Source organism: Anopheles funestus, chromosome 3RL (genome assembly GCF_943734845.2).
Source record: "Anopheles funestus chromosome 3RL, idAnoFuneDA-416_04, whole genome shotgun sequence".
In the NCBI taxonomy this organism is placed as follows: Eukaryota; Metazoa; Arthropoda; class Insecta; order Diptera; family Culicidae; genus Anopheles; species Anopheles funestus.
Genome location: NC_064599.1, coordinates 11,471,886 through 11,499,366, shown reverse-complemented (window position 1 = coordinate 11,499,366; position 27,481 = coordinate 11,471,886). Strand labels below are relative to the sequence as shown.

Genomic DNA, 27,481 nt, shown 5'->3' with positions numbered 1-27,481 from the left:
AGCTTATAATACGATCCACGAACGAACGATCCATAAATAAGGGTTTAAGATCAACTTATCACCACAAATAATGATCGAAAAAGAGAACCACACAATTGAATTATAATAACTCAATTTCATGTTACCATATCCGATTGGGTCTCTGAGGACAATACGATATAAATCTAAATATGTGAAGAATGCTTATCAAATAGGTGCAGATCAATGATGGATCCTATTGTTTTGAACGTTCTATCCTTAGTTGGGTAAGTTGCGATGTTGCTATTAGTTGCTATATCGAAGTATTCGATTAATTCCTTTCTAGTTTGATGGTGATCCGTTTCAGTTCAACGGTGCAGTCTTTAAGCCATTTAAGATGTATGAAGAAAGGTCATGCAAAGCCTCTTCCGAGTATGTTGTGTGGTTCAGACTCTAGCCAAATGCTAATGGAGAGTACGTATGCTTATAAGCTACATAGCTACATGCAGACCACTTTTACGATACCCAACAACGACTCCTACGAATCTTACTTTTTGTATAACGCTCCCATGCTTCGTTACGTCTATATCGAGCACAACTTCAATGTGACCCTGATCCATATCGCTAACTGTTCACTGTTCGCCGTACCTAAGGCGATCCGGAATGTGCCGCATCTGATAAGTTTGATCATTAAGTCTTGCCGTGTCCAACGGCTGGATCTTAACGATATAGTGCATTTGGCGTTCTTGCATAATGTTGATCTTACTGACAACCAGATAGTGTCCATTGTGGAGCTTCCATCGGCTACCGTACTACCTGTTCACAGGCTTTATCTTGCTGGCAACAGACTACGTCACCTGAATGTGACCGTTTTGCACGGACTGAACGAGCTGCGCTGTTTGGTTTTGGACGACAACCAAATAGAGGAGCTAACTTCACCCATAATACTCTCCAAGGTGGAAGAGTTATCGATACGGAAAAACAGGCTGCGAACTCTTAACTGCACCGACTGGTACCTACCGATGTTGAAGTATTTCTTCTGCAACAACAACCGACTAACTTCTGCCCCGATCGAATGGCAATCGATGTGGCGGATTGACATCCTGGATCTTTCGTTCAATCGATTGCGCAGTTTCCGCATGGATGACGTCTATCTTACCCATGTCCGGACACTCAATCTGGTTGCTAACGAGCTGACGAGTGTGACCACCAACCAGACACATCTGCGCATTCCACTCGAGAGACTGAAGCTCGCCTACAACCGGCTCACCGTGCTGGACATTTCTCGTTGGGGCATGCCAAACCTTTGGGAGTTGAATGTGAATCACAATCAGCTCACCGAGCTCGGTGATGTATTTCTACGATTTCCTAGCCTGGACAGCATGATGACATTGCACTTTAACAAATGGTCCTGCACATGGTTGAAACGTGTCCATCCGGGTGATTTGAGGCGGAGAAATTACGGATGTCTGAGTACAAACCAGAGTTGCCCCGATGGCAGGCTGATGGTGGCAGAGAATATTTGGATTTGCTGTTGGTGATCGGCGATGCAAGATCTCAGTTTTAAGTCAGACAGTTACTAACTTTAAAAAAAATATACATTTTATTCGGTAGGAAATGAAAAACTTTGAAAAAATCATTTTAGTTTCAGTTGCTTTTTTGAACGAATCATCAATCTTTCTGCTTACGAAATTAGTTTAATTTTTCGATGAGAATGATCTGGGCAAGTTGAGATGGTAAATATACTGGGACTGGACACCATCAACCGCTTTACTTGATTTTCAAACCGGCTTGGATTGATTCTACGGTATGTGGACTAGAGATGAGAAGAACAATCTTTTTAGTGAGTCAACTTAGAGTGAATGAGTCGTTATTAGGAGTCAGCTCGTTTAACGACTCATTTCGGAGTCATAAAAAACCACGGCATAAACGTATAAGTTAAGGTTCGATCATTTTACTCACTCATGAGTGTAAGCATGTAGCCGTGGTGAGCCGAGTCGCAAAAAGAGTAAATACGTGTGAGGCTATAGCATTAGCTTTTTTTGTGAAATTTTGCAAAATTCAAAAATTTGTTTTATTTTAATGCGAAATTTTTGCAATAAGTTTCTTTTCACTCAAACAATGCTTTAAATTAAAAAAAGAAAAAAAAATCAGAAAAAAATTTCAAAAAAAATTTTCACTCGAAAATTTCATAAGGGTTACCCCTTACGTTTTTTTTGGGAAATTTTGCAAAAAAATAAAATTGGTTTATTTTAATGCCAATTGGTTCAAAAACGTTTGTTTTCACTCAAATAATGTTTTAAACAAAAAAAGAACAAAAAATTATAAAAAAATTGAAAAATTATAAAAATTTGAAAATTTCATAAAGCTCATTTTTGCGCCAAGTTTTGCCTATAACTCGGTCGGTATCCAACGCATCGCCAATCTTTAACCTGTGGTCGATAGATGGCACCAATGGCTACATTTTCTTCTTGGACGGCCATGCCCTCAGATGTCTGTGCCAGAAGTTATTCGAGGAACCAAGTTCCTTACCCTGTTTGAGAAAATGTAAAATTTTCCTGATTTTTAAACCAAGTTTTGCCTATAACTCGGTCGATATCTAACGGATCGCCAATCTTTAACTTGTGGTCGATAGATGGAAAAATGGCTACATTTTCTTCTTGGACGGCCATGCCCTCAGATGTCTGTATGTCTGTATAGATGTCTCAGATGTTTCTATAAATATGCCAATCTCCTAAGGCTGTATGGCCTTAGGCATTTTTTGAAGTAATATTGCAAAATTTATATATGTGATATATTTTAATGCTGCAATAAGTTTCTTTTAACTCAAATAATGCTTTAAAAGAAGAAACGAATATAAAATAACAAAAAAATAACAAAAAAATAACTCGAAAATTTCATAAGGCTTACCCCTTGCCATTTTTTGAGCAATTTAACAAAATTTAAAATTTTGTTTTATTTTAATGCGAATTTGTTGCAATAAGTTTCTTTTCACTCAAATAATGCTTAAAATAAAAAAAGAATAAAAAATCATAAAAAATTTAAAAAATGTATTAATTTGAAAATTTCCGAAGGCCTTAGATTTGGTACTCGGCAGGATAGTTATATTACGCACATGTAGAAGCGAAAATCTCGAGAATATTAGAGGAAACTGTTGCTAATAAGTGTTCGAGAAGGGAAAAACTAGCCCGAGATGACTTACAAGACGTAGGCGTGGACGTGGGTGCAAATCCCGGCAAGTAAATAAATGCAAGACAACTGAAGATGCTTCAAACGCCTTTCACGAACAACAATCTTTACAATTGTTCTGCAGAGTAGTACGGTTAGGCAACAATTTAAAACCTATCAACTTTGTGCTTTATGTTGTCTTCAAGTTCGTTAGAAGACCCTTTCCTGGTACGAGCCACGATTCTGATCAATATTCTGCTCGTCGTTGAAATCCGGTTTTCCTAACGCATATTAATGCATCGAACTGAGCCTCCCACGAACAAGGTTTACGGTCTTCGACCGGAAAAGAGCTTTGCTTCTGTCTAAGAACAACCAGAACTGACTGTCGTCGATTAGTTTGAGATTTGTTCTCAATTTATGTCGAAATGTCTATCCAACGTGGACGGAAATTGTAAAAGCAACACCTCATAACGGAAGCCACACAAAATCCGGTCCATCTTCAAGGTGGGAGCAGAAAGCAGTTGTTGAATTCGCGTGGCAAAGCGTAGCGGGAGAAAAAAAAACAAGTTTCACACAAGAGGAAACAGCAAATGGCACCAGTGTCGATCTACACACCCTCTCGCGAGATACCTCGAGATGAGGCGTTTTGCTGGATTTGGAGGTTTGTGACCCACATTCGTTGCCGTGGAGCGGTAAAAGAAACGTGAACAGGTCGCCGACGGTTCCACTTTCGAGCGGTTCTCTGTGCTCTGTTTCTGCATGAAAATCAAACAAGCTATACCGTTCTATTGCCGATGGAGCTAAGTCGATGGAGCCAACCTCGAATAGGTAAAGTGTGGTGCTGTGTGGCACTATATAAGTTGCACGATCGCTTTAACCCCCGGTGCATACGTGTAACGCCTAAACCACATTCCAACAAGTGGCCCTAACCAGTTCGTATGGGTCACTGCGACTTTGCAGATCAAGTTGCACCGATAGCATTACAAGTGGCAGTTGGACCACCGTCTGTTACGAAGATTCAAAACAGCTTACCCCTTCTTGCATCCGAATAGAAAATCAATCATTACTCACCTTATAGCATACAACGCCACCTACTCGGTGATGCGTGACCTGAAGCAAGGAAGCACACGGAACGATCACAGAAGGCACAAGGCACACAACACTGCACGGCGTGTGTTAAAAAATGGTGTAAAATAGAATAAAACAAAAGCGGTGCACAATATTTGTAAACACGGCGTACGTTTCACTTCAGCCACGCACTTCTTGCACTGGTATGCTGCAAATGCCTTCCACCCCCGGGGGGCGACCACTTCACTTCATCCACCCCAATCGTAATGGACACATCATCATCAACAGGCGGGGAAGAAAACCACAGTAGCGCCTCTTCCTATCTTACTAGCGGCGTGAAAATAAATAAGCCTACACGCACTCACTCACGCATCTTATGCCTTTCTTCCCTGACCGATCATGATCTTCTTTCTCGCATCACACACAACATACACACTTTGGCTTTCCTCTTTCACGCGTACACAAACTGCAGTGCAGGAAATGCACGGCAACACACCTTTTGCCGTTCTCTGGCACTGGTTACAGATTTCCGCTGACAGGGCTTTCACTATTTTATCACCCGATCACGAGCCGTGTTTTTCACCTAATTCTAACACTAGACGATGGAAACGATCCCGTTTGTTGTGAGGTGATCTCAGGAAGATGTTTCCTCCACTCGGGCGTAGGACTGTGTGCGTGTATTTTGTATGTTGCAAAAAAGGGGTGACAAAACAGTGCACTACAAAACGGTTGACGGTTGATGTACATTCGGTTCCCATAATATTGCTATGTTTTCGTGTTGACTAACTAAATATCTTCATTTAATTACTTAATAAACAATATTTCATACGATATTCATTAGGGAATAGCTAGAAAATTAACACAAAAACATGTAAATATTCACAATAATCTTTATATTCACCATCAACAATGTTCTGCTGTTCGGTTCCACACTGTATTTCACCCCTTTTTCCCAAGTAGCATTTTCGATCGCTTTCGTATGCGCACCTGTCAAACCGTGGTTGGCTAGAGGTTAGGCTGTGTTCTAGAAAACTTACACGTTCAATAGTTCAGATTGCATTAACTGATTTTTATTATTTTATAACGGTTTTATCGGTTGCTGTAAAATATTGTTCGTAATGTTCTTTCCAACATACTGTTTTTCTTTTCGATCGTATTTAGTTAATATAATAGTACTATTTTAATTTATTATTGAGGTCTTGCAAGTCTATACCCAACATGTATGTTGATAGTGTTTTATGAGGTTTGGTTAGTGCAGTTTAGTGGTTGATAAATAAAAAAAAAACTTTTTAAAGTAAAATGTTTTTGTTTTCCTATTTCGGACAATCTGTTTTCTTTAATCCTCATAAATATCTTGCAAAATTTGGGTAGAATTATTAAAAACTTCCATAAACTAGCGGTTACTACTTCATATTGTGCTATTCAGTATTTCATGCTAGTCATAGTATGACTCTGATTAACAAACATCACCGCAGAATAAAAATGCCAATACATTATTTAGCATTTCGTGGTACAAACGATTATCCCAGAAAATTACAAACTTAACACCATCATCATCATAGTTTGTATAACTTTATTTACTTTGTAAGCGTATTCAACCCTGTAGTCATTTGTTTTGGTTGTTAATCTTCCCTAGCTGACGTATGGTGCAGTCCATTGCGCAACTTCCTTTTCCTTAGCTAAAAAACAAACATAGTCCCGATTTCTTTCGATCGCGATCAATAAACGGCCACAGTACGGCTTTGTCCAAAGTGCACCCGAAATAAGAAACAGATAACAGCAACTGTATCAAGCGGCAACTGATCCGTACTATGCGCGACGTGGAAGTTTAACTGCATTTCAACAAAAAGGAAAAGGATCGGTACGGTAAGGCATTGCTATGGCCCAGTTGTGAGTGAATAGAATAAAAGTAATTAACAAATTTCCCCCTTTTTCCCACCGTTTAGATTTGTTGTTTAAGCAATGCGGTTGCACTCCATTTACGCATACTTTGCCGATAGTTCCTCGACCATCTTAATGTACGATTCCATGGCGGCTTCCTTGGAGGTACCTTTCCGGTCGGCCCACGCCTGCCATTTGGCCTTACCCTTCAGATCGAACATACCGGGCTTTTCCGTGTCATTGTCACCGACGGTGGCCTGCTTGAAGAGTGCGTACAGTTCCAGCAGTTCCGAATCGCTCGGACGCTTGGTGAAGGTTTTCACCTTTTCGGCGGATTCGTTGAATTTCTACAATACGAAACACACGGTTAATACTCCGGTCGAGTGCGGCGATAAGCGATCGATCTGAGGGATTTCCTTATCAGTTCGCATACATCAACACATCGCATTCCTACCTGCTCCATATTGGCCCGGTGACGATCGGATGATGTAACTCTGGCTGGCTGGTAGAGACGTGCCCGAGGATTGGTACTGTGGCTGTGTGCGAGCGAATGAAAAAAGACAAGAACGAAGAATAATGTAATGCCCGCGGTAAGTCAACACAGTTTATCACACATTACACCTTCCGGACGCAAAACTGCAAGCCATTTGCTTGAATTGTTATCGTCGATTGGAAAAGTTTGCACCCCTTTAACGACTCGGTTCGTGGTAAAGTCCATATTGCAAAATGACCTTTGTACGAGCCTAACATCAACACTTCCCTTTTCTGCCACCCCGTCGTAAAGCAGCTCCTGGGTCAGACGTTAACCGCGGTGTGTTAACGAAGACGCGTACTTTACCCGCGGATTGAACCATTTCGTATGATCGACATGTACCGCGTACTTGACATTGGTGGTATCATGCCGATTCATCCTCTATAAAACACTATACCTAACACAGTGCCGGCCTCCTGCACGTGCTACAACTCGTTTAGCCTTAAACTCGAAACGAGTTCGAGTTTCGAGAAGAAAACCGTTTAACCTGTTGCATCCAACAGCGAACGTGGTGGAGGTGTTTTTTTTTATATTTTTATTAGTTTGACCCTGTGGATACTTTGGACGAACTTGAAGGAGGCCATTTGGACATCGAAATAAACGTTAAGCAAAGAAAGAACTAGCGTTTATCAAACACTTCTCGGTTCATTTTGCGTCAGCACAACGCAAAGCTTACAAAATCGAACGAAAAAAAGGGGAGAAACCAATATGTATATTTTTTCTGTTGTTAAAAATTAACATCAAATGACGCCATATTGCTTCCAGCCGTATCACGTTTTATTTTTTGCCAGGTTCCATATAGTATTTACAGTTTAATGTTGATGGAGTACATTTAACAATTACAGGCGGCAAATGTATTTTTTATTTTGACCTCCAATTAGACAACATTGTGCTGACAATTTACTTAAAAACACGCACATCAGCTTGCGGTCCAATTCAAATAATGCAACAAATTGAATTGGAACTAATCCATCTAGGATAAGAAAAATAAAAATGCAACTAAATTGATAATAATGTAACTTTACGTCGTTTCTGTTTACGGTATGAAAGCTCAATGTTGACCCATGACGGTAATGGCACATTTACTGTGTTCCGTCCTTATTCTTACGCACCATCAATTGCAGTTTGCCTTCACTGCATGGTGGATGGGAAAGCTGTTGTAACGTTTTTTTTGTTTTAAAGAAGAACCATGAAATGGATTGTATCGCTCGGTGCCGAATTTTTTAAAGGAAAAGCAAGCCAAAAAAAGGTCACAAAACCTTAACCTTTTTTTTAAATTTAGTTTCATCGTTGTGTTGGTTTTATATTTCGCACCTGACTTTTGGTTGCGGTTTTTTTTTGGCTCAATTCATACTGGATGCATTTAAGTGCACACAGACAGCGTTAAGTAGATTCGGTGAGTTGGCATAACGGATTATAACCGTCGAAGCGGAGACGCTGTTGATAAGGTTTGGATTTCGAACTGATTTTAAACTTCACAAAAAGAGATAACACTGTTTCTTTCACGTGTTCCAGCATGCGTGAATGAATATGTAGATTAAACGTGAAAACCAGTTCCCATAATAGCAATATCTATTCCATCTAGAGACATCCCTTCTCTTGCCAAACATGCAGATTCCCCGTTTAGACTAAACTCTCACGCATCATCGGAGTGAAATTAATAGTCAGATGTGTGCTGACCCTGTGGCACTAGTTTTTGGGGCGAAAAAGATTGATAGGATTCATTCACGAAAGTCCCGCGTTGATGGGACGTTATTTAAGATCGATCGATCATCCTCTCGACATTGTATTTCCTGTGGGAACTTCTGATCCGTCCGTATAAGCTTTTGGGAAAGATTTATCTTACGGGAATTGGTCATCAAATCTGCACAGACTACCCTTCGCTTCGTTTATCTTACTACATGGGATATAAATGTCCCCCCTAATCAATTGACAACCTTGAGCATGATTGCATCACTCGCGCTAGAAGGATGTTTTGCAATAACCGGCATCGGGCAATGCGGTAACTGGCACGTCCGGTGGGGCAAGAATGCAACACGAAACATCACCCACGATGTTTTCCATTCTGACTAACTTGGCACACATAACCAATGGTCTTTGAAGTGGAGGCAATGCCAAAGGCCTACCAAGAAATTAACGACCCCCAGAATCGCTGATTGCAATTAATAATCACGCAACGTCGTCGTTTGTCGAGTACCTTGGGAGTGTCTTACGCTACCCATTATGCCAGACAAGGCAAGCCCACATATGGTCCCACCATTACGTGTAAGTACACTATGCATTTGCTTCTGTGACAGTAACGCTACGTTTATCCGCGAATAATGCTCGCATTTCTTGATGACCTGCACTGAACTCGCATCGACTTCTACTGTGGTTAAACGGCCAACAACTGGCTATCTTCCTTCAATTGACCTTCAGCTCCAATCCGAACCGGGGAACCGGCTCACAAATTTCAAACCTACACACACACACACACACTCAAACACAGCGGCGGAAACATATCAGTTGCTCAACTGATAAGCGACTCTCCGCATCGAAATGCAAACTTCCAAACGACCGCCACAATCAATAGGAGACCAACCCGACCAAAGCAGTATTACGCACCTTTTACTCAAACGCTGGTCCGACGCAGACTGTTCGCGGGTTCGCTGTTCTGTTACGATGTCGGTCGACTGCGTTGTTGCTTGCTTTGTCGATGGGGGGCTTTTTTCACGCCCGTACTTAACGATGTCCAATCGCGAATGTCTAGACCGTTGAGGTGGTTACGGGCCGAAGATGGGCAGCGGCAGCTGATTAAAGACAAGGGGCATGCGCTTCAAACTGTCGACTAACTTAAACTGCTCTAAGCTCCAAGTGACCGATAGTGATATTTATGGCCAACTGGCGCGGATTAACCTCTGTGAGAACCGTCCTGCGACGGTTGATAACATTAAACCATTTTGCTTTTTTTTATTATTTATTTTATAGAGGCTTTTTTTGCCCTATGGAGCTAGAGCTCTTTCAAAATTACGATTCATTCATGTTCTGTATTTTAATGTTTTAATAGAGAATGTTGTATTCTCAAATCAAATGACACAGGCATACTAAAGTTTAACATTTATTCAAAATTCAAGCATTCATCAGAAGCAAACGGAAAAACGCTAAACGAATTGCATGCAACTATTTGTACAGTCGGTTACTTGCATGGCAGCTTTGCATTCAATTTGAAAATAACGGAAATCAAACCTGGAGAAGGTAGAATGTCCAACAGCGACCTTTTTACCACAGTTATCAACATTTCTGGCATGTCGAAACTAAATTATCTTTTTATAAGCGGGTGAGTCCCAAGTTTTAAACACGTAGAAGATAATTATTGGCATCCTTATCGTTACAAAGCATTCAAAATTTGTGGTTCCGGTTGAGGCATTACCACGGTCGATGCAATCAAGGGTTTTGTCTAGAAGAAAGAAGAGATTTATTAAAGCATAAAAATCGTTTTAAATGTCCCGCACATTTTAACTTCTTACCTGACCGGTTTTGAACACCAACACCTTGATGTGCGAATTTTCTGGTGTCAAATCTACTGGAGGTAAACCGTCTGAGGGATCGACGCTAACAGTCACCCGAAAGTCTAATCGTACAGGGAATCCCGGTACTAGCATCGGTAGCTTCAGATATGGTCGCTCCACTCGGTAATGACGATGGTCAGCCTGTATAAGTACGTTCAAACCCGTCGCTTCCTTTCGGGTGGAAATGTTTTCCAGTACCACAAACAGCTTGAACGTTGGCCCTAAACCAAGTACTTCCGCTGCTAGCTTGATCGGAGCAAGACCCACATCGACTGTGGACATGTTGCTATCGGCAGAATTAATAACATCCACAGTGGCTCGTGCTGTGGTCAGCCGCATGCGCCACAGCTCCGACTGAAACGAATTGTGTATGGTGGCCGCATGTTCCTTCTCGCGCAACGTTTGTTCGACGAAGATTTTTGTCTTTTTCGGTATCTGTAAATTACCCGGCGGTTCCTCGGCCGATTTTATGTCATACACGTTGTCTGTGGTCACAAACTCGGCCGTTCGCTTTAGAATCTTTACAATCAGCGAACCATCGATGGTGACTAGAATGAGGACGTGTTCCTCCTGGCCAAGTCTGCCGAAGGTTAGGGCCGAAACCGACTCGGGAGCGTAGAATTGGTCCACCAGTTTCTTCTGGCTATAAAATTGTACCAATCCACCTTTGAGACACACGCAAACCAAATTGATGCCGAGATGTGGCAGACAGACTGGGGTCATGCATACGGCTGGCTGGGGTAGCTGCACCATCCAAAGTTTCTTGCCCTTTTTGGAGTAGCAAACAAGCGACTGATTCATGCAGACGACCACAATGGTCTGATCGATCGGTAACAATGACAGACCAGCAGCAGGATTGTCCAGCTTGACGATATGTTGTCCAGCAAGCCATCCTTTACGAAGCAAGTACAGGGCGCCTTCACGTGTCGCTATCACCACCCGGTAATCGATATCGTACTGGCCACCTGCCGAGATCATACTCGGTGTACCGCGGAATGGACCAACCTTGGCCTGTGCAAGGACCACGAACGCTTGTGTATCCAGCACCAGAAGTTCACCGCATTCCGTTGCAAGAATTAGGCAGGAAGCCGATTTGACTTCATTTGAAGCTTTCTTGATCGTGGTCATTGAAGTGATGATGGACAGACGTTCCAGCTTGCGCTCAGCGTTCGTTCGAATGTATCCACCGCGCTCACTTTCGGACAAGCTAAGGAGCTCCTGCGTTTGGAGCGTCATCTGCGAGGGTTCGATCGAGCGCAAACTATCGATCAGTACATCAAGCGCGTCACCTCGCTCGTTCGGCAGCTTCTTCCACACATCCACCTCGAGGGGTTCTATCGTCATGCTCGGTACCGTGTACTTGTAGTACGGCTTCATGTTACGATAGAATAGCACCGATGACTCCACTGCAACTGCAATGACTGAGAAGTGGTATGGTACTTAAGGTTCATGGCACAGGGAAGGTGGTCTCGCGGTATTACTTACTGGGTATTCGTGGTTCCTGATCGCTGATGTACAAACTTTCCACCGCACTTGGAATCCCCGGCAGATGTTGCTCACTGATCAGGTTCGTTCCCTTGTACACCTTCAGTTTGGGCTTAACGTCAAAATCAAACAGCGGCACATCCACTGTTATGAGCTGGTAGTAGTTGTCGTTCTTCAGATCGCAAAGCGTCATGCATGAAGGCAGCGTGTGCAATGCTGCCGTACCGTCGCACTGCGCGTCCAACCACTTGTCGGTCGGTTTCGTTTTGCTGTCCAGAATTCCACCGAAAGAAGGGCGTTTTAGGTTAAGATAGAAAGTGTTTATTAAAGGGTGGCCACAGCTAGTCAGGCGAGATGTTGCGGTTGTAAGCTCATTCGTTCCGTTTCATCAGCCGCAGCAAACAGTACCGTAATGTCAGAACGGTGCAATTATTGAGACGGTGAAACCTTCTCTTAGGTAGGATATCGGTCCATAGACTTACCACAGAAACATCGCAACCGAAGATGATCCAATTAGATGCGATCTAAATAATGCCGCAACAAAATACACCTCAGCGATGCACAACCGTAAATTGACCGTAAATCTTCCACTGGGACGCCTTCCGTTCTCGTTTCGAAACGCAGATTTTTCGAACACCGAACCCGTCAGGTGATCCCGTTTGTTTGTGCTTTGCCCTTAGCAATCCCGTTGCCCTTGGCGACGTGTGGGATTCACACTATTAGCCACAAGACACCTGTTGCATGTGTTATTTTTTTGGTACAAAAACGCAGGCGCATGATCATACGCGTTGCCACTAGCAACGGCAATATGGCAGTCCATCAACACACGGTTCGGGAAAAGATTCTCTGCGTCTTTTCACTAATCCAATATTCCACAGTACCTCGTGACAGAACATTGTAAGCGTAGGCGTCGCTGATGAAAGGAAAGCAAAACTTTCTTCGTCTTCAATCGTTCGTAGCGCAAAGGCCGCTTACCTTCCCCGGGTGTGCTATTATTGAATTGATGATCTTCGCTCCACTAGCTGGGTAGCTTGGGTATTTGCTCGCTGGCATACCGCGCAAGTGCTAGATTATTTACGGCTAAAGTGAAGGTATACCCGCGTACCCAATGTGCCTTTCCCGATCGATTAATCAATGAATGGAGCTTCAACCGTGCCGTACGCAATCTCGATGTCAGGGTGTTTGCTGAACCAAGGTTCGCTTGGGACAGGTTTTCCACAGTCCTTCCTACCTACGGCCGGTCGGAAAATGTCGGTCATAGTAGTGCGCCTGTGTTTGCATTGTGTGTTCCACAGCGCTGCCGACAAGAATCGTGGAAAGTGTGAAAGCCTTCGTGTGCGGCTGGAAAACTGCATCATCGGATGAAATATTACCCATATCCAAAGGTAAACGACAACGTCCACGACAACCGTGAAGGAATCATTCGGTTCAAGCATGCCAAACTGGTCGAAGGTAGGGCCGATCTCTTACCCCCGTAAAGTTTGCTCAGTTGATTTGCAAGTTGAGCACATTTTGTCACACTTTTCCCTTCGGCAGTGTCCTCCATTCAGCCGTTCACAAGCGGTTTGGTACGGATAATTAAAAAACGTGTACCTAGTCAGGTGGAACTGGTGGAAATGGCTAGTTTATCATATCGCGAGAAGATTGAGACAAGGTTGTTGTACGTGTGATGACATATATTTGCTCGTAATGGGATGCTTCTCGGTGTATACTTACCGACTTTCGATCAAACGATGTCAACGTTTAGCGAGTGCCGTCGTTCACCATGCTAAGGGGAAAAGCTTTTCCCGCAGTCATTGCACCATATCGCATTGCTGATGAAGGGAAATGAAGCTCCAAAGTTCTTCTTGTGCTACAAGAAAACCCATAAAAGGTTGAATAGTAAGTAAACGCTTCCCCTGTGCTTAAGAGTGATGGCGCATATCGTATCGAAAGAAATATTTTGTCTCCTATTTTTATTAACAAAAGTGGAAATATTCTAAGAAATAAAGAGCTTCTTAGAACTCTTCTCTTGAAGATAAGGTTTGAAGCTACTGTGAAGAGAGATACTTGTCCCTAACGATGGGCATGGGGAATATCTGCAACAGATCGAAGTCCTCTGTCAAGTACCGGAATTAACCTCAACAGTGGGTGTAGCCTGCTGCTTAAGTAGCAACCTTGTGATTAAAACCGTTAGACACACACCCCTTATTAAATGCTATCCCTTCGAACACTGTCGTTCTCTTCGGCTGGAAGCGTATTATCGGTGGCCTTGCTGTGTTCCACTCGCCTGCAGTACACCTCCGGAAGAGAGTGAAAGCTAGCTGGAAAGGGTCACAAACTCAGGTTCAATGTTGCGGAACCGGATTCCTGTGGTAGGTGATTATTTTTTCGGTAGACCTCTCACCATTACACGTTTAGACAGCGGGGGTAATCTGTGCATCCATTATACCTTGCACCGCGACGTGTCTGGGCGGCAGCTTAAGAACCACAGGTCCGGTGGCCGATGACTCCGAGCTTTAATCCATCAGCTGGCAGAGCTTTCAATAGTCTGCTGCGTCGCATCAAGGAGTTTCGAACTCTTGATGTAGTCGCATTATTCCACCGCCTGTTGAGATCATATTCTTGCAAACCTTTTATACAGTCATCTCACATCCCTCCCGGATTTGTGACGTCTTGGCGAATGTCAACGTCCTTCGCGATTGTAAAAGCGAACGAGAACAAACAGAACGGCAAGATTTCTATTCAAATTAATACCGCAACTCCCACACAAACTCCAAAGCTGCAAAGTGGACAACTCTACCTTCTCACTCAGCATCGAGTCGCAAATTGTGTCCCACTTTAACGTTTGCGTGTATACATTGAGGTAAGAATCGAGAAGGTGTGTTGTTTTTTTTCTCTATTGCTACTTGTTGTGTGTCCGCACACATACAGCACCGTGGTAATGCAAAGCCACCAACACACCGAGTGAGCCAAGAAAGTGATCACTGCGCTGGAGGATTTCATCGATCGCGCACTGTACACTAGGTGGTAGGGATGCTGGTTGCGTACATTTATTTAACCATTTCTTTCTATTTTAGCACGATCTATCTGCACAAGATTTATGGCTGGTTGGACAGTTTACTGCGAAGAATACACAACGTTCGAAGAGTCGCTGCCGGAAGAATGTATGATGGAAGGAGCAGATTAGCTTTACGAGGTTAGTAACCGTTCTGTTTCAGTCGTTATATTTGAGTTTCCGATTGAAGCTCCTGCTCCAAGATTGCAGATACTCGAAATGATTAAGCGAAGCTGCGTCATCGAAAAGCTCCAGCTGAGACTCAACGTACAACACGCCTATAAATTGGTATTGAATCGTTGCGTCTCGGCGATGGACAGTTTTTTAAACAAATTGTTGAGACACGATCTATCCGTTGACAGTATTGTATTTAATGGTTTCATTTTTGTTTTTGGGAGCAATTCCCCACTGAGATGGCGATCGAGTGACCTAGATAGAAGAAACTGAGCCACAATTTAGTAAGAGTAAAGTCACAACGCAGCAAAATTCATCAATGATAGATTCGGTTAGGAAACACCTTCTCTAATTCTCGTTGGAATGCAAATGCATTACGCCGTCTCATAAACAATCCGTATGTCTGACAAACGATTTCCTCCTCTACCCTGGAGTAGTGGCATTGCATTCGGTACTCCGCTGGAACTGGCTTCCTTTGCTGCGCTCAAGGTGTCGCCGAATGTACAGCGTACAGACAATCACAGACCTTACGACAAGGTCCCGCAACTTTTTCCACCACTTTCCACTTCTACCCGTCTTAAAGTCTTAAAGCCCTTCTCGTAAAGTTCCCATAGCCCTCGGTGTGTGTTTCTCGTGGCCAACTTCATTTCAGCTTCCATCCTCCCAAACGTGGTCCAACAGTATCTCTGCTGCCGTCACGTCTCTCTCTCTCTCTCCATTGAAGCGTGAACGATCGGTTCAATCGAGAGCAAGAGCCACGCGAGAGCGCTGACACCCCAGCAAAGTTGTGCGAGCTCTGGCCAGCGGCGCCAAAGTTTACCTTGGTCATTTTGTTCGAGTGCGCGAAACCGTGCGGACAAGACACACTTTTACTGTTGGTCCCCCCTGGTTGATCCGTTGGTTAACGATACGTTAAAGCCATTTGACTGTTTTGTGAGGACTGTGAGGAATTGTTATCATACGGTGATTGTACGTGCTGCTTCAATAATATAAGTTGTGCGGGGAAAAATCAACAAAAAAGGGTGATCATTTACTACCATTAAAAACGGATTCCGTTCGAAGTGGATAAGTGGCTGTGTGTGTGTATTATTGGATGGTTTGAAAATGCTCCACCCAAACAGAGCAACGTGTCGTGCAATTCAAAACGAAGCGATGATAATGCTGCAAATGTTGCAACCACGTGCCACCCACAAGGAGTTTTTTCCTCAATCCAATTAAATCAAAGGCATTGCTTCAGCACTAAGTGCATTCCTGTGGATCAATTGCCCACCGGGAACACACCGTGACCCAAATTGACGTGAGAAAGTCTTTCCCTTCGTTTGGAACTTGTGCACGTGAAACGCAATGACCCTCTGATGAGGAGAAGATCACGAATTAAATTCATCCCGTAAGTGAAACGGAATCGTTCCTGCCGAGAAACGTACCAGTAGTGTAGAAAAGCTTTGTTGGGCTAGTGGGCGATCCAAGCACGACGAAACTGTGGTCATCAAAAGAATGTTTTCCCTTCCCTGTGTTAAATGTTGCCCAAAAGTGAAGTTTCTCTTCATCTCAGCATGCCGCCAAAGTTCATCGTACGATCACAATGATTTCATGTAACGGAAATGTATGTGTTTGTGTGTGTGTGTCGAGTGGGACATTCCGAAAAGTTTAGTGTAACTTCCATCTCAGGTCTGCCCGTTTTGTAGTGTGTTGTGTTGTAAATGAAACTGATCAACAACTCCCTGTGGTGAGTTTGATCATTAAAGGGTCGTTAGATCGAAAATGGCATAGAGTTTCAACTTCAACATGAAACGAAATTCTTTCAAGTTTTTTTAAATTTTAAAGTTTGCTGTGAGATAAAGTGAGACTAGTTCCTTAGTGCAACACAGCGGCGGTTGTTTGCATATCATCACGACAGCCATTTCAAAAGCAAAGAGAAATGATGCTTGAACGGAAAGAAGCGATCGTCAAAGGTGGGAGCTTTGTGAAGTGTGTGAAAATTATTGTTCAAACTGAGTGCATTGTTTGATAAAGATGGGTTTGTTATCGTTTCTCCCTGACAGACACGGAGAAAGGTCTTTTCGTTGGTAAAAGTGTAGCATCGTTGTTCCCCTTCGGTTTAGATGGATGTTTTGCCATCGCCATAGACAGAGCAGAATACTTGGCGGTAGCAATTTCGCATACTTTCCACAGAAATGATTTGTCGGCGTCTATAGGCAGTTAGATTAAAGGTCATACAGAGCAAATTCATATATCGAACGATATCGATATCTTATCGTAAATACACGTTGGCAATATAGATCTATTTGCTCAATAATCGGGGATTCTTGTGACGTCACGTTGGTTAGAATGAGTAAAATGTTCTTCTGTAATGTAGACGACCCGGTTTTTTCTGTTTACGGTTGTGTTGTTATCACACGAGTGTAAACATAAAAAAACGATGGTCAAAATAGCATCACATTTGCTTCTGGGACATAGACCATACGACTCCTTTGATACGAATGCTTCTTGTTGATATTTTGGTTTTAGAAAGTAAACCGGAAGATTCCGGTCCTTCCTTCGCTGGATTGATTCTTTACGCGCAGCTGTACCTGCCTTCTAGATGATGACTCACCCTGGCCACATGCTCTCTTTGTGGTCAAGAACGCACCGTTGCAGCAAAAGCACAAAGCAACACGATAAGAAGCTTAAACCAGTTTCCACGCCGGACGATGATCGGTGGGTAAGATTCCTTTTTCTACACTGGTACCATCATATGAGTCAGAGCATTTGGTCCGCTTCCTTCGAAGCTGCGAAATGTAATCGAATTCCACGCTTCGTACGTGCGGTGAACAATATCATCTGCACGAACGAAGAGTGCGTGCCAGCAGTGAGGCTGTAGCGTGCATAAAGCTCTTGTTTTGATTAATTCCAAGCGATCATAGAGAGCTACTGTGCTTCACAAACAGCACTAATGCGTTCCCTGGAAAGAGACATATTACGGGCAACGAAGCTAATCTCTGAGCATCAAGAGCAAAACACCTTCAGTGCATTACCTTAACTATTCTACGCTTATTATTAGTCAAAGGTCGATTTATATGTCAGCATTTTTATAGGTAATTGAAAACTACGCAGATACATAGGAACATTCATTTATATTATGAGCTGATGTTTAATAATGCATTTTCGTTGAGACGGCGCAGCCAAAAAACACATATTTACATAATTCAAAGTACTTCATTTGTCAAACCATTTCAATACCTTTACATTATAACTTATCTCAACAACACATTAATAATTATTTTGTAAAAGAACACTTGTTTTCATCATCCCGTTGAAAAATAGACCGGATGCATTTGATTTGCCCTTGTTATTTTTTTGTTACAAATGGGACATTTTTTGGCAGTTTGCAGAGACAGCTTGATGCAGTTGGAGCAGAATACATGCCCGCAAGCTGTTGAGATGGCCCGCTGATTTGCCAGTGTTTCGTAACAAATCGGGCAGATGATGTTCATTGATTTTGGGGATCCTGCCGGTTGGGATGGCGGGGGTGGTGATCGGATCACGGGGGGCACTACTGATTCCACTCTCTCGATATCTTCAGTATAAGTGAAACGTCCGTTGCGCCTGCGAATACGGCGTCCATTTGGAACCGACAGAGAAATCGAATGTGGAGCCGCAGTTTCAACAGAAACTTGATAACTGCTAATAGTAATAGAGCTCCAATTGTTAGGAGCTGATGGCTGTTGGATTGTCACTGGGGGTGCTGCTGGTTCATAATTTTCTTCATCCGACGAAATTACAATCGGTTCCGTTGGTGGCGGTGTACGAAATTCTGGGTAATTCGATAAATCGATCACGGAAGTGTCCACATTTTGCGGGTATGCATCTCGACGTACACGTTGCCTATTTCGGGGTTCTGTCGCAATTGGAGTACCGATTACAATTACTTCCTGTGCAAGCGAATTATTCGCTACCGCTGCACGAGTGCCATCGCTGTTGACTGGGTGTTCTGCTATTGCTTCGTCATTGTTGCTTAATATGATGGTATCACCGGAGCTGTCGCTGCCAACATCATGATCTGGTGGATCCGAAACAAAGCTCCTCCTGCCTTGTTCTATTTCCGGTTCAGTATAGTTAGCAGACATGCTATTACGGCTGGTGCTAGGATTGCTACTACTGTCGTCGAACATGCTGCTGCTGCTGCTGCTGTGCGATGTTCGGTGTTCCAGGTTACTTAGCAACCAGTCGGCCTGCTCGATGAGATTCTGCATGCTTGCGTTCATCTCGTTTATCTCATCTTCATTTTCCAGCTTGATTTGCGACATCTTGTGCCGAAGATTAATGCAAAACAACTTCTCAGTGACGAAATTACAAACCGAAAACGTTACAAGAGATTCACTTTCCTCAAAATTCGGTTTGACACAGGATTTGGAACGGTAAACAAACACAACTCTTTGACAGCAGAAGATTGAACCATCGTCGTCAAAGTGCGTAAAGAGACTAGGTTGGCTTGAGACGGTTTGACGCGGTAGACATGCTGAAAACCCGTTTGACGTTTGTGGGTTCGATTGTGAGACGTCTATAAGATAAAATAATGTTTTGTTACATTTTTTTGAACAATTTGCTGTTTCACACTATGCATATGTTCAATTTATTTGAATTATTTGTGTGAAAAAAACATCATTTATGCATTTTGAAGCAAACAATAATTTTTCAATAAATGATATTATTTTTTATTTCATCATTTTCCGTCAGCAAAGAACAATGCACGTGAATGTATTGTATTTGTTGCAAGATTATGGCAATATTTAATTAAAAACTGTTATTTTACTGAGAGTATGGGAGCCCCGCTTATGTTCCAACCTTGTACGCTTCGAGTGTTGACTCATTTTGACAGTCCGCGTTCAAACGGCGCGCTGTCAGTTCAAGGCAACGTTTTGATGAGGCTGCGTTCTATATTTATAAAAAAATCCGTTATATTTTTTTCACTGTGTTGATATTTTTTAATTTTAAATCTACTATTTGTAGTGCGAAAGCTGCAAATCATGTTGTTTTCATGTTGTATTGCATATGTTATTACATTACATAATCAGAATCAGGTTAGGATTGAAAATCGCGTTCGCGAAGATCGCGTTAATTAGGACCATTGAAGCGCCGGAAATGTCACCTGTCCTTAATCGGCAACAAACATGCCTTTTATAAGTACAAGCAAGGAATTTTGGTTTTACTGCAACAACAACCTTCGTTGGGGGGGTTTTCATAAGCAAATAACAAGTACAGCTTATATCATCGGTATGATCGTATTTCTTTATACGACAACCTCGACCAACCTCGAACTGTACCCGGCTAATGAGCAAATAATCCTGTCCTCTATTCTCTGACTGGTTGCAGCTCTGGTACTCATTTTCATTAGGGTAATGATGATGAATTTGGAGAATCGCATAGCAGACAAATGTTGGCTGTTTGGGGGAATAATTTGACTTTTTATTCACGTTATGAAATACTGGATTTAGCTGACAGTTAGAGTGTTAAGGGCCGATTACATTATGTACTTTTGCTTGGTTTTTACCATGGTAGAATGTGTCAAAATCGATTTGACAGATTCTACCAAGGCATGGTAAAAAACATTCGGTATGTCCTGTGTAGATTCTGTCACCGTGTGGTAGCATAGAAAAAACCAACTTTGTTCCAAGATTGCGATTACACATGAGCCATGGTGTTTTCTGTCAAATAGTGCAGTTTGAAGTTATTTTGACACATTCTACCATGGTAAAAACCAAGCAAAAGTACATAATGTAATCGGCCCTTTAGAAAAACCTTCCAACAGACATTTTAAATAGACAATACCAGTTTCCTATTTAATCAAGAAATGTTCTTACTATAAGGAAGGCGAAAAGAAATAAATCGATGCTTAATGGACCAACAGCTGACCTCCATTTTTTTAATGGCCTAAAAGCTCTTGCCTGTGAGCTTAGTTTTTTTTTTATCAAAAATCTATTGAAAGTATGATTAACTTTTATTTGGTAAAATCTTTGTAATACAATGAAATATTCTCATTCTCTTGTGATCCGAAAAGCATCAATTTAAGAAATGGAAACTCTTCGTAAAGAGCAATTTCCGGGGGAGCAAAAAAAAGTAGCCTTATTTACTTAAACCATAAAATCTCTTTCAATCTACAGCGTAGTTACACAATTTCACTTGTTCGCAGCCGGACTTGGTCGGCCCGCGGGAATGCACCATGAGTCATTGCGACCGGTGCGCAAAACGATGCGCAACCCGGAGTTTGGCGTTACCGGTTGTCTTCAGGTTTTAGCAAAACGATTGCATAAGCATGTTTGGAAAGAGAAAAATCCGTAGCAATGGAGATAGCTAAAGCTGACCGCGTGACAAAGTCGGCGGAAAACGATCGCCTAGCGAAGATGTGATTCAAACGGGGAAAAGACGGGGAAAGCTGGAATGTTTCCTACCGTTTTGATCGCATTATCCAAGTGTGGAAAATCGACCGTTTTAAGCATTGGCTTTTGGGTGGAGCTTTCGGCTCTCCCGGCTACCAAGATCTATATCACTCGATCGTATCTAGCTGCTTAATGGTGAAAATACAGTGGAAAATTGTTCGCTACCGCTAGTCTGAGCTCTGAGCCAGCGGAGGGCAAAGGTTTTCCTTTGATGCAGCTGATTCCGGGTGGGAAAATCAACAAAAGAGTTACTCTACCACCTACACGAACGCAATATTGTTGCTAAGCGGAGGCAAATAACAATTACGGGAACAACATACGACCGTGGACGTGCAAAAACAATGTAGGGAAAAGTAAAGTTTTTTTTTTCTCCTGTTTGACGAACATTATGCTCTCTTGTGTATGGTTTTGGGAATGGTAGTTTGGCTCGACCGTAGCTAATGAGTGGCGACAAACAACAACGTTCTTCGGCTTCTCAGCAAAATGAGTTATTACTGAAAATTGGATCATTATTTGGTTGATCTAAACTGTAATGAAAATTCTACGCGATTCAGCAAATAAGGAAGTACTCGTGAAGGGCATTAAATTGGATTGATGAAATGTATTCAATGTACCAATGTACAACGGCTCATTAACGTGTCTAGAACTACGACAGCCGACGATGGTAGCATCAACGTACAAATAAATGGACGTAAAGCTTCACTCCAAAACGAATCCTTCAACCGTGGTGTCAGTAAGATCTTCGTTGCGTTTGATCGCTTTAAATATCATTCGATACACTTAACATATTTGACAGCTAGGGAAGTTAAATGTTTTGTACGGAAGTTAAAATAGAGTGTGTTGTGCATAAAAACTTTACCCAAATGCTTTTATTTTCTGATAGTCATCTTAAGACATATTCTCATTCTCTACACGATCTTCACGTTCTCTCTTTCTCTCTCTCTTTCTCTGTGTTAACCACCTTTTTTGCAGATCATAAACGGAGTCCGAAGAGCTCTGTCAACTCTACCATCATCATATAATCAGTGGCAAAATCTAAATGTTGTGATGTGAAACGAGTATATCCCGACCAAAAAAAAACCTGTTTGTGGACGTGTTAATTTGCATCGTCAGTTCGCAGTCGAAGCAGTGTGTGTCTAGAAGCAACAGCACGACTGGGAAGAAAAACCCCGCTAAAGTGTTCTGAAGTCACGCGTGAAAAAGTTTGGTGATTTTCCTTCCCATTTTTTTGTTTTGTTTCGCTGGCTGATAATACCGTAAACAGTGTCTTTGTGCGGTTAAAGCAGAATCTTTGACGTAAAAAAAGAAGTGTCACAAAGTGGTTATACATAGTGAAGTAATCGGCTTACCAGTGTGGGGTTTGTTGTATATACAGTTACTGGAGGTGTCGCATTATGAATCAAATTAATTGTCGGTGTAGTGCAAAACATATACCAGCAATTGTCTTGTGGGTGTAGAATAGTAATTGTGTGCTGAAGGAGAGTGCAAGATCTGTGATTATAATCATCAATAATTGCATCATTCTGTTTGGGTTCTTCAGGTTACCAGTGGAATTCAAAATGGGGTAAGTTTTTTGTTTGTTTGTTTGTATCTACTTCATCGACTTTAGCTGGTATGACACACTTGGTCCGCCCTACTAAAACCTAGAACTGGATTCCATTTCTAGACGTTATATTGAAGGACGATGTGTATGATATGAGATACCATCTTGCAGGTCTAACATCAGCATTAAAACACTAGACACTAGCCCATAAGTGTCAGATTCGTCACCATTTTAAGATCTCACTCGACCATTAGATCCATTAAGATCTCTGAGAAATAGTGAAGTTGAGCTAGAATGCGGTCACGCTCTCGTCCGCACCGGCCATGATGGAAAGTTGTGTACACGTTCACACGGCCCGCATAGAATCTTGTCGAATCAAACTGTCAGTAGCCTAACCTTCGGCAAACAAAGCGTCAATCGGCCATCGTGTTTCGAGCGCGCGTACCTTTGACGCATGGCAAGCGTAACCTATTGGAGGAGGAGTCCATTTCGTGGCTCACAAGAAGTGGCTCACAAGGTTTGTCTGGCGAGGTAATGGAAAAGAAATTTGTCAGACACTTAGTCCAGTCAGTTGCGACTTTCCGGAGACCAGATTCAAGGCGACTTTGTTGAGAATAAACTATGTTGGAGTTTCTATTTAATAGATACAGTTCTTCGATTCCGCCATTATTGTGCAAACTTCAAGAAAAGCTCGTTCACGTGTGGCTTCAAAGACAGTTAGGGAAACAAATTACGATCTCTTTAGCAAGAAGTTATATAAAGTGTAACCTACTTTATAAAACTTCCGATTATTCCAAACTTAGAAAAATCCATTCGTCCAAGATAACATACACATCCACCCCGGCGCGATCGCTTTCTATGCTAATATGTAAGCGTCCCAAATAGCGACAATCCTCTCTAACAAACAACACCAGAAAGAAGTGTGCCAATTCGGATGGGGTTCTCTTTTTTTTATGGGGAACAGTTTCGTTCACCGCGGCTAATGAACCCGGTTGCGTTTAAGTTGCGATCAGAACTGCTAGCGAGAGAAATTGGACATCCCATCAGGTTCGCTACCCACACGCGAGTTGTAGGGACACCCACCACCATGGGTGCTAAGTAGACTCGTTCGTGCCATCAATTCAAGGCACGTTCTGGGGGCATTCTTGCAATCTTCCAGATGATCACCAAAACTACATCCCGTTAACTATGGATTTGTTGGATCTTCGATCTTCAATTCGAGGGATCCACCTTTTTGGCGTTTAAAACTCCGAATTTTCCAAATGTTTTTTCTCTTTCTTTCTCTCTCTCTCTCTTACAATTTACTGATCGGACCGGTTCCTTAGCTGGACCGAACTTCAAAACTGGGACAGTCCAAAATCAGTCGAAGTTGGTGAACTAGGCGCAATCTTGTTCGGTACGGAATGGCCCAAACAGCTTAAGCAATGTCCGGTTCTTTGCTAGCGTCTAGAGTCGACTTTGACCTTCTACTTCTCCGAATGCGTCGCTCCTCTTCTCTGCATCTCTCTCTTTGTACTGAGCACCCTTGGAGGTCATACTGCAGTAAACCGGATTGCTGAGGTATGTAGTGAAGTGACATAAAGTCCTCTAAGCTCTAGCAATGTGCTGTTTATCCACGCGGCTACTTCGTCAGTACGCTAGAAATGCACTCGTAGGCGTTATAAGGCACGAATGCTGATGCATTCCTCTCTACCCTGTGCAATCGCTAGTGACGCATCACTCTGGAGGCTATGGATGCCTTCACGGTGAAGCAAAGTGAAAGTACGCACGAAGACTGGGTTGTTTTTGGGGTGTTAAAATGCATTAACAGTCATCACATTGATTGACAGCTTGGGAAGGTCTCGAATAATCGATGGAGTGATAATATTACCCAGGTTAAAGATAGTTAATTTCAAAACATTTGTCGAATTTAAACATTTATTTGCTTACAATTGAATATCCCTCAAAGTGATCTCCTCTATTTGCCATGTAGCCTTCGTAGCCTTGCTGTCGCCTTCGAACAGAGGTTTGGCCCTACAATTGCTCTCCGAAAATCAAACCTTGAGATCTATTTCCACTCAAGAAAGCAAAACAAATGAAGCGTATTGTGTATTCCCTTTTGAGCGTAAAGTGCACTTCAAATGATCATATTGATACATGACTCTTACGGTTGTGAGTTCACTCGATCGACTAATGAAGACATGTGAGATTGCGTTGATTCCCCTCATTGAGCATCCCCTTTCCCGCTTGCCGGGTCGTTTGCAATCATCATTCAACGCTCTTAAAATTGACTTACAAAAGCTTGTTCAAATTTTCTCAAATTATTTTACCGCACCACAGTAAGTGAGCTTTAGGAAAATATCAAACATCTTTAGGAAAATTTTCAAACATCTTTAAAGCAACAAACCACACATGCAGAAGGTCACAAATTGGCCATTTTTCTGCTTTCCTCCCTCTCTTGAGTGTATTTTTTTCCTCCAATTCTTCAATTGACGGTTGCAAATTGGTAAATGACCGTTTTGTGCTTTTGAAATAGTTTGCGCGATACATATACCTACATAAGTAGGCCACGCACGCAAAATGTACAGGCGCGCGCAATTTCGAATCGTTTGCATACGGCTAGACATTTTAATTTGTCCCCACCGAATGAACGAGCTCTGGTAGCCTGGTTAGCAAATAAAATAATGTTTGGAATTAATGTAATCGTTTGCTTTGCAATTGGTTCATTATTTATCTGCATTACGATTGAAAGCGGCACCTTAATCCGTTTATGCCTGACAAATTGTGCAGAAAAAGTGAAATTTCTCACGAGCGCACGCTTGGGCCAGTGTTACTCTGTTACTTTCAGTATTCCCTTTTCCCTTTTTTCTTTCTCCGCATGCAAATATCGTTACTGACACGTTATTTTAACGGACGCGGCATGCATGATTGTTCCAAAAAAAAAAATGCGGTTGAATTTCTTTTTTTGCCCCCAGTACCTTTCAAAATGTTTTCAAATCATGAGCGAGAAACTTTCCTGCTCGATGATAAGGAAATAAAGAAAACGGAAATTTGTCCACATTTATCGACGTCTATTTGTTTTGCGGGTTGTGCAACATGTCATCACTTACTGGGCACGCTCAGCCCGATGCGTTTCTTCGCTCTCGATCCGTCTTCACTTCCGGACACGTTTAGATCGGACGTCCAAACTGATCGTTTGTTTCACAGCTCTCGAAACGCTTCTTGTCCGCAAAAAAATCGCAGTTAAAGGGTGCGTCACGGTAGCTTCGCCGCATGTTCCGTTGATTAGCCGATCGTTATTTGTTTCGGGTTAGCTTTTGCTCTCTCGCTTCGCCAGTTTCATTTCAATGACTACCAAACCGGCCTTTCACCGGGGGCACCGGGTTCGTCGCTTCCATTCTCTGGTTCGAAAATCAGCATACAAACCCAATGGCAAACGATTTGTTTGATGCGAAATAATGACTAACACGCGGGATCATTTGACGTTCGATCGAGTTTGGACACCGTTTTATACTTTCCTTTGTGATGTTTTGCTCTTGAAGGAACAGAAAAAAACCCATCCAGGAGTAATTTTGCTCCTGCCGACGATGTAAAAACTATGCTTACGGTTGCCATCCACTTCACGGCGTACATTTATCATCGCGAAAAGAGTGCCTAAGGGCAATGAAGTGCTTCCGAACGGTGGAAAGGAAATGGATATCGGGTGCTTTTTGTTCGCACCATCACTTCGGTTTCGGTGTATCGTTTTGGTGACCAAACAACGAGGCGAACAAATTGCGTACAAAAGATTTAAACGACGAAGACCGTTCGATCACAGTTAAGTGGTGACAGGAAACAAGCGTATTAAGAGGCTAACTGGGAATTTGTTTATAAATTACCGTTAAGACGTTTCTTAGACAATATTAAACATTTCCCTGCATAGTGTAAATGTCTCTGTTTTCATTTAAAACATTTCTGAGAAACGTATCAGCTGATATATCGGATTCTATTTTAAGCTATTCAAATATATATTAATTATATATTAATTATGTTTGATTTTAAAATTAATAAAATCACACAAACGTACGAATATATAAGATTGTTCGTTTATCGCCCACCGAGCGCCTTATAACTGAATGTCGACAAAGTCGACATATAGCCGTGCCACGAACCAGCTTGTCGGAGCTTTCCACTTTTAAATCGATGGAAGGGATGGAAAAGCTATGACAGGGTTTGCGATACCGTGGCTTATCTTTGCATGTTTTCGAAAGGAAAAATAATTATTAGTTTCAATAATTTAAAAACGATATTTAAAATTTAAAGATATTTAATTTAAAAAGATATTTAAAAGTCATGCAAACAGATTCGTAGCGTTTCTAATATTAGGGTACAATTTTATTTAAGACTGCCCTGATGCTGCTCGAAGTTACGTCGATGGGTGTCTTGTAAATTCATGTCTTTCCGCATTATTTATAGCTAATTGAGCTGTTAACAGCTCCGGCAAACTTACTTGCTGCACTGGCTTGCATAGCGATGTGTGGCCATTAATACCCACGCTGCAGCTTGCACCATCCTAGTCGGCAATAGTCGAACCAGCATCTTCCCACCCCGAAACGGATAGGAAGTCATCAAAATCATTTTACATCAGTTTTCTAATCGAATTAGAAATTGTTATTCGCTCATTTAGTTCCCACCGATTCCGATGTGTTAACG

The 27,481-nt window shown here is 42.2% G+C and overlaps 5 protein-coding genes across 7 annotated transcripts in view; 1 reads left to right on the top strand and 4 right to left on the bottom strand.

Moving 5' to 3' along the window:
• The window catches only part of LOC125767799 (protein melted), a 32,107-nt gene extending 27,173 nt beyond the window's left edge, over positions 1–4,934 (bottom strand). The window contains exon 1 of the mRNA XM_049434708.1: positions 4,198–4,934. The gene's annotated coding sequence lies outside the window, so the exon portion shown is untranslated. The remainder of the gene's footprint in view (positions 1–4,197) is intronic.
• Positions 4,935–5,750: 816 nt separating this feature from the next.
• Positions 5,751–6,605, bottom strand: LOC125767832 (acyl-CoA-binding protein homolog). Its single transcript, XM_049434749.1, has 2 exons — positions 6,530–6,605; positions 5,751–6,422 (listed from the first exon to the last, which is right to left on the bottom strand). Exons 1-2 carry the CDS (start codon positions 6,536–6,538, stop codon positions 6,174–6,176), a joined length of 258 nt encoding a protein of 85 aa, XP_049290706.1. The 5' UTR covers positions 6,539–6,605; the 3' UTR covers positions 5,751–6,173.
• LOC125767797 (uncharacterized) overlaps positions 6,547–27,481 on the top strand; it is a 68,823-nt gene continuing 47,888 nt past the window's right edge. Inside the window, exons 1-3 of one of the 3 annotated variants that reach the window (XM_049434705.1) lie at positions 6,570–6,665; positions 14,700–14,818; positions 22,240–22,831. The gene's annotated coding sequence lies outside the window, so the exon portion shown is untranslated. Of the gene's footprint in view, positions 6,666–14,699; positions 14,819–15,711; positions 15,874–22,239; positions 22,832–27,481 lie in introns of those variants that run through there. The other 2 variants (XM_049434707.1, XM_049434706.1) reach the window with 2 other exon arrangements.
• On the bottom strand, positions 9,692–12,504 carry LOC125767806 (Bardet-Biedl syndrome 1 protein homolog). Its single transcript, XM_049434716.1, has 4 exons — positions 12,123–12,504; positions 11,641–11,909; positions 10,114–11,576; positions 9,692–10,043 (listed from the first exon to the last, which is right to left on the bottom strand). Exons 1-4 carry the CDS (start codon positions 12,131–12,133, stop codon positions 9,975–9,977), a joined length of 1,812 nt encoding a protein of 603 aa, XP_049290673.1. The 5' UTR covers positions 12,134–12,504; the 3' UTR covers positions 9,692–9,974.
• LOC125767822 (uncharacterized) lies at positions 18,027–19,335 on the bottom strand. Its single transcript, XM_049434737.1, has one exon. It carries the CDS (start codon positions 19,135–19,137, stop codon positions 18,136–18,138), a length of 1,002 nt encoding a protein of 333 aa, XP_049290694.1. The 5' UTR covers positions 19,138–19,335; the 3' UTR covers positions 18,027–18,135.

Bases quoted from the DNA above. Each gene is read 5' to 3' on its own strand.
- LOC125767806 (XM_049434716.1), bottom strand. The intron at 11,577-11,640 runs GTAAGTAATACC...ACCACTTCTCAG, and splicing joins TCAGGAACCACGAATACCCA to TCATTGCAGTTGCAGTGGAG. The intron at 10,044-10,113 runs GTAAGAAGTTAA...TCTTTCTTCTAG, and splicing joins TGGTGTTCAAAACCGGTCAG to ACAAAACCCTTGATTGCATC.
- LOC125767822 (XM_049434737.1), bottom strand. From the start codon at position 19,137: ATGTCGCAAATCAAGCTGGAAAATGAAGATGAGATAAACGAGATGAAC.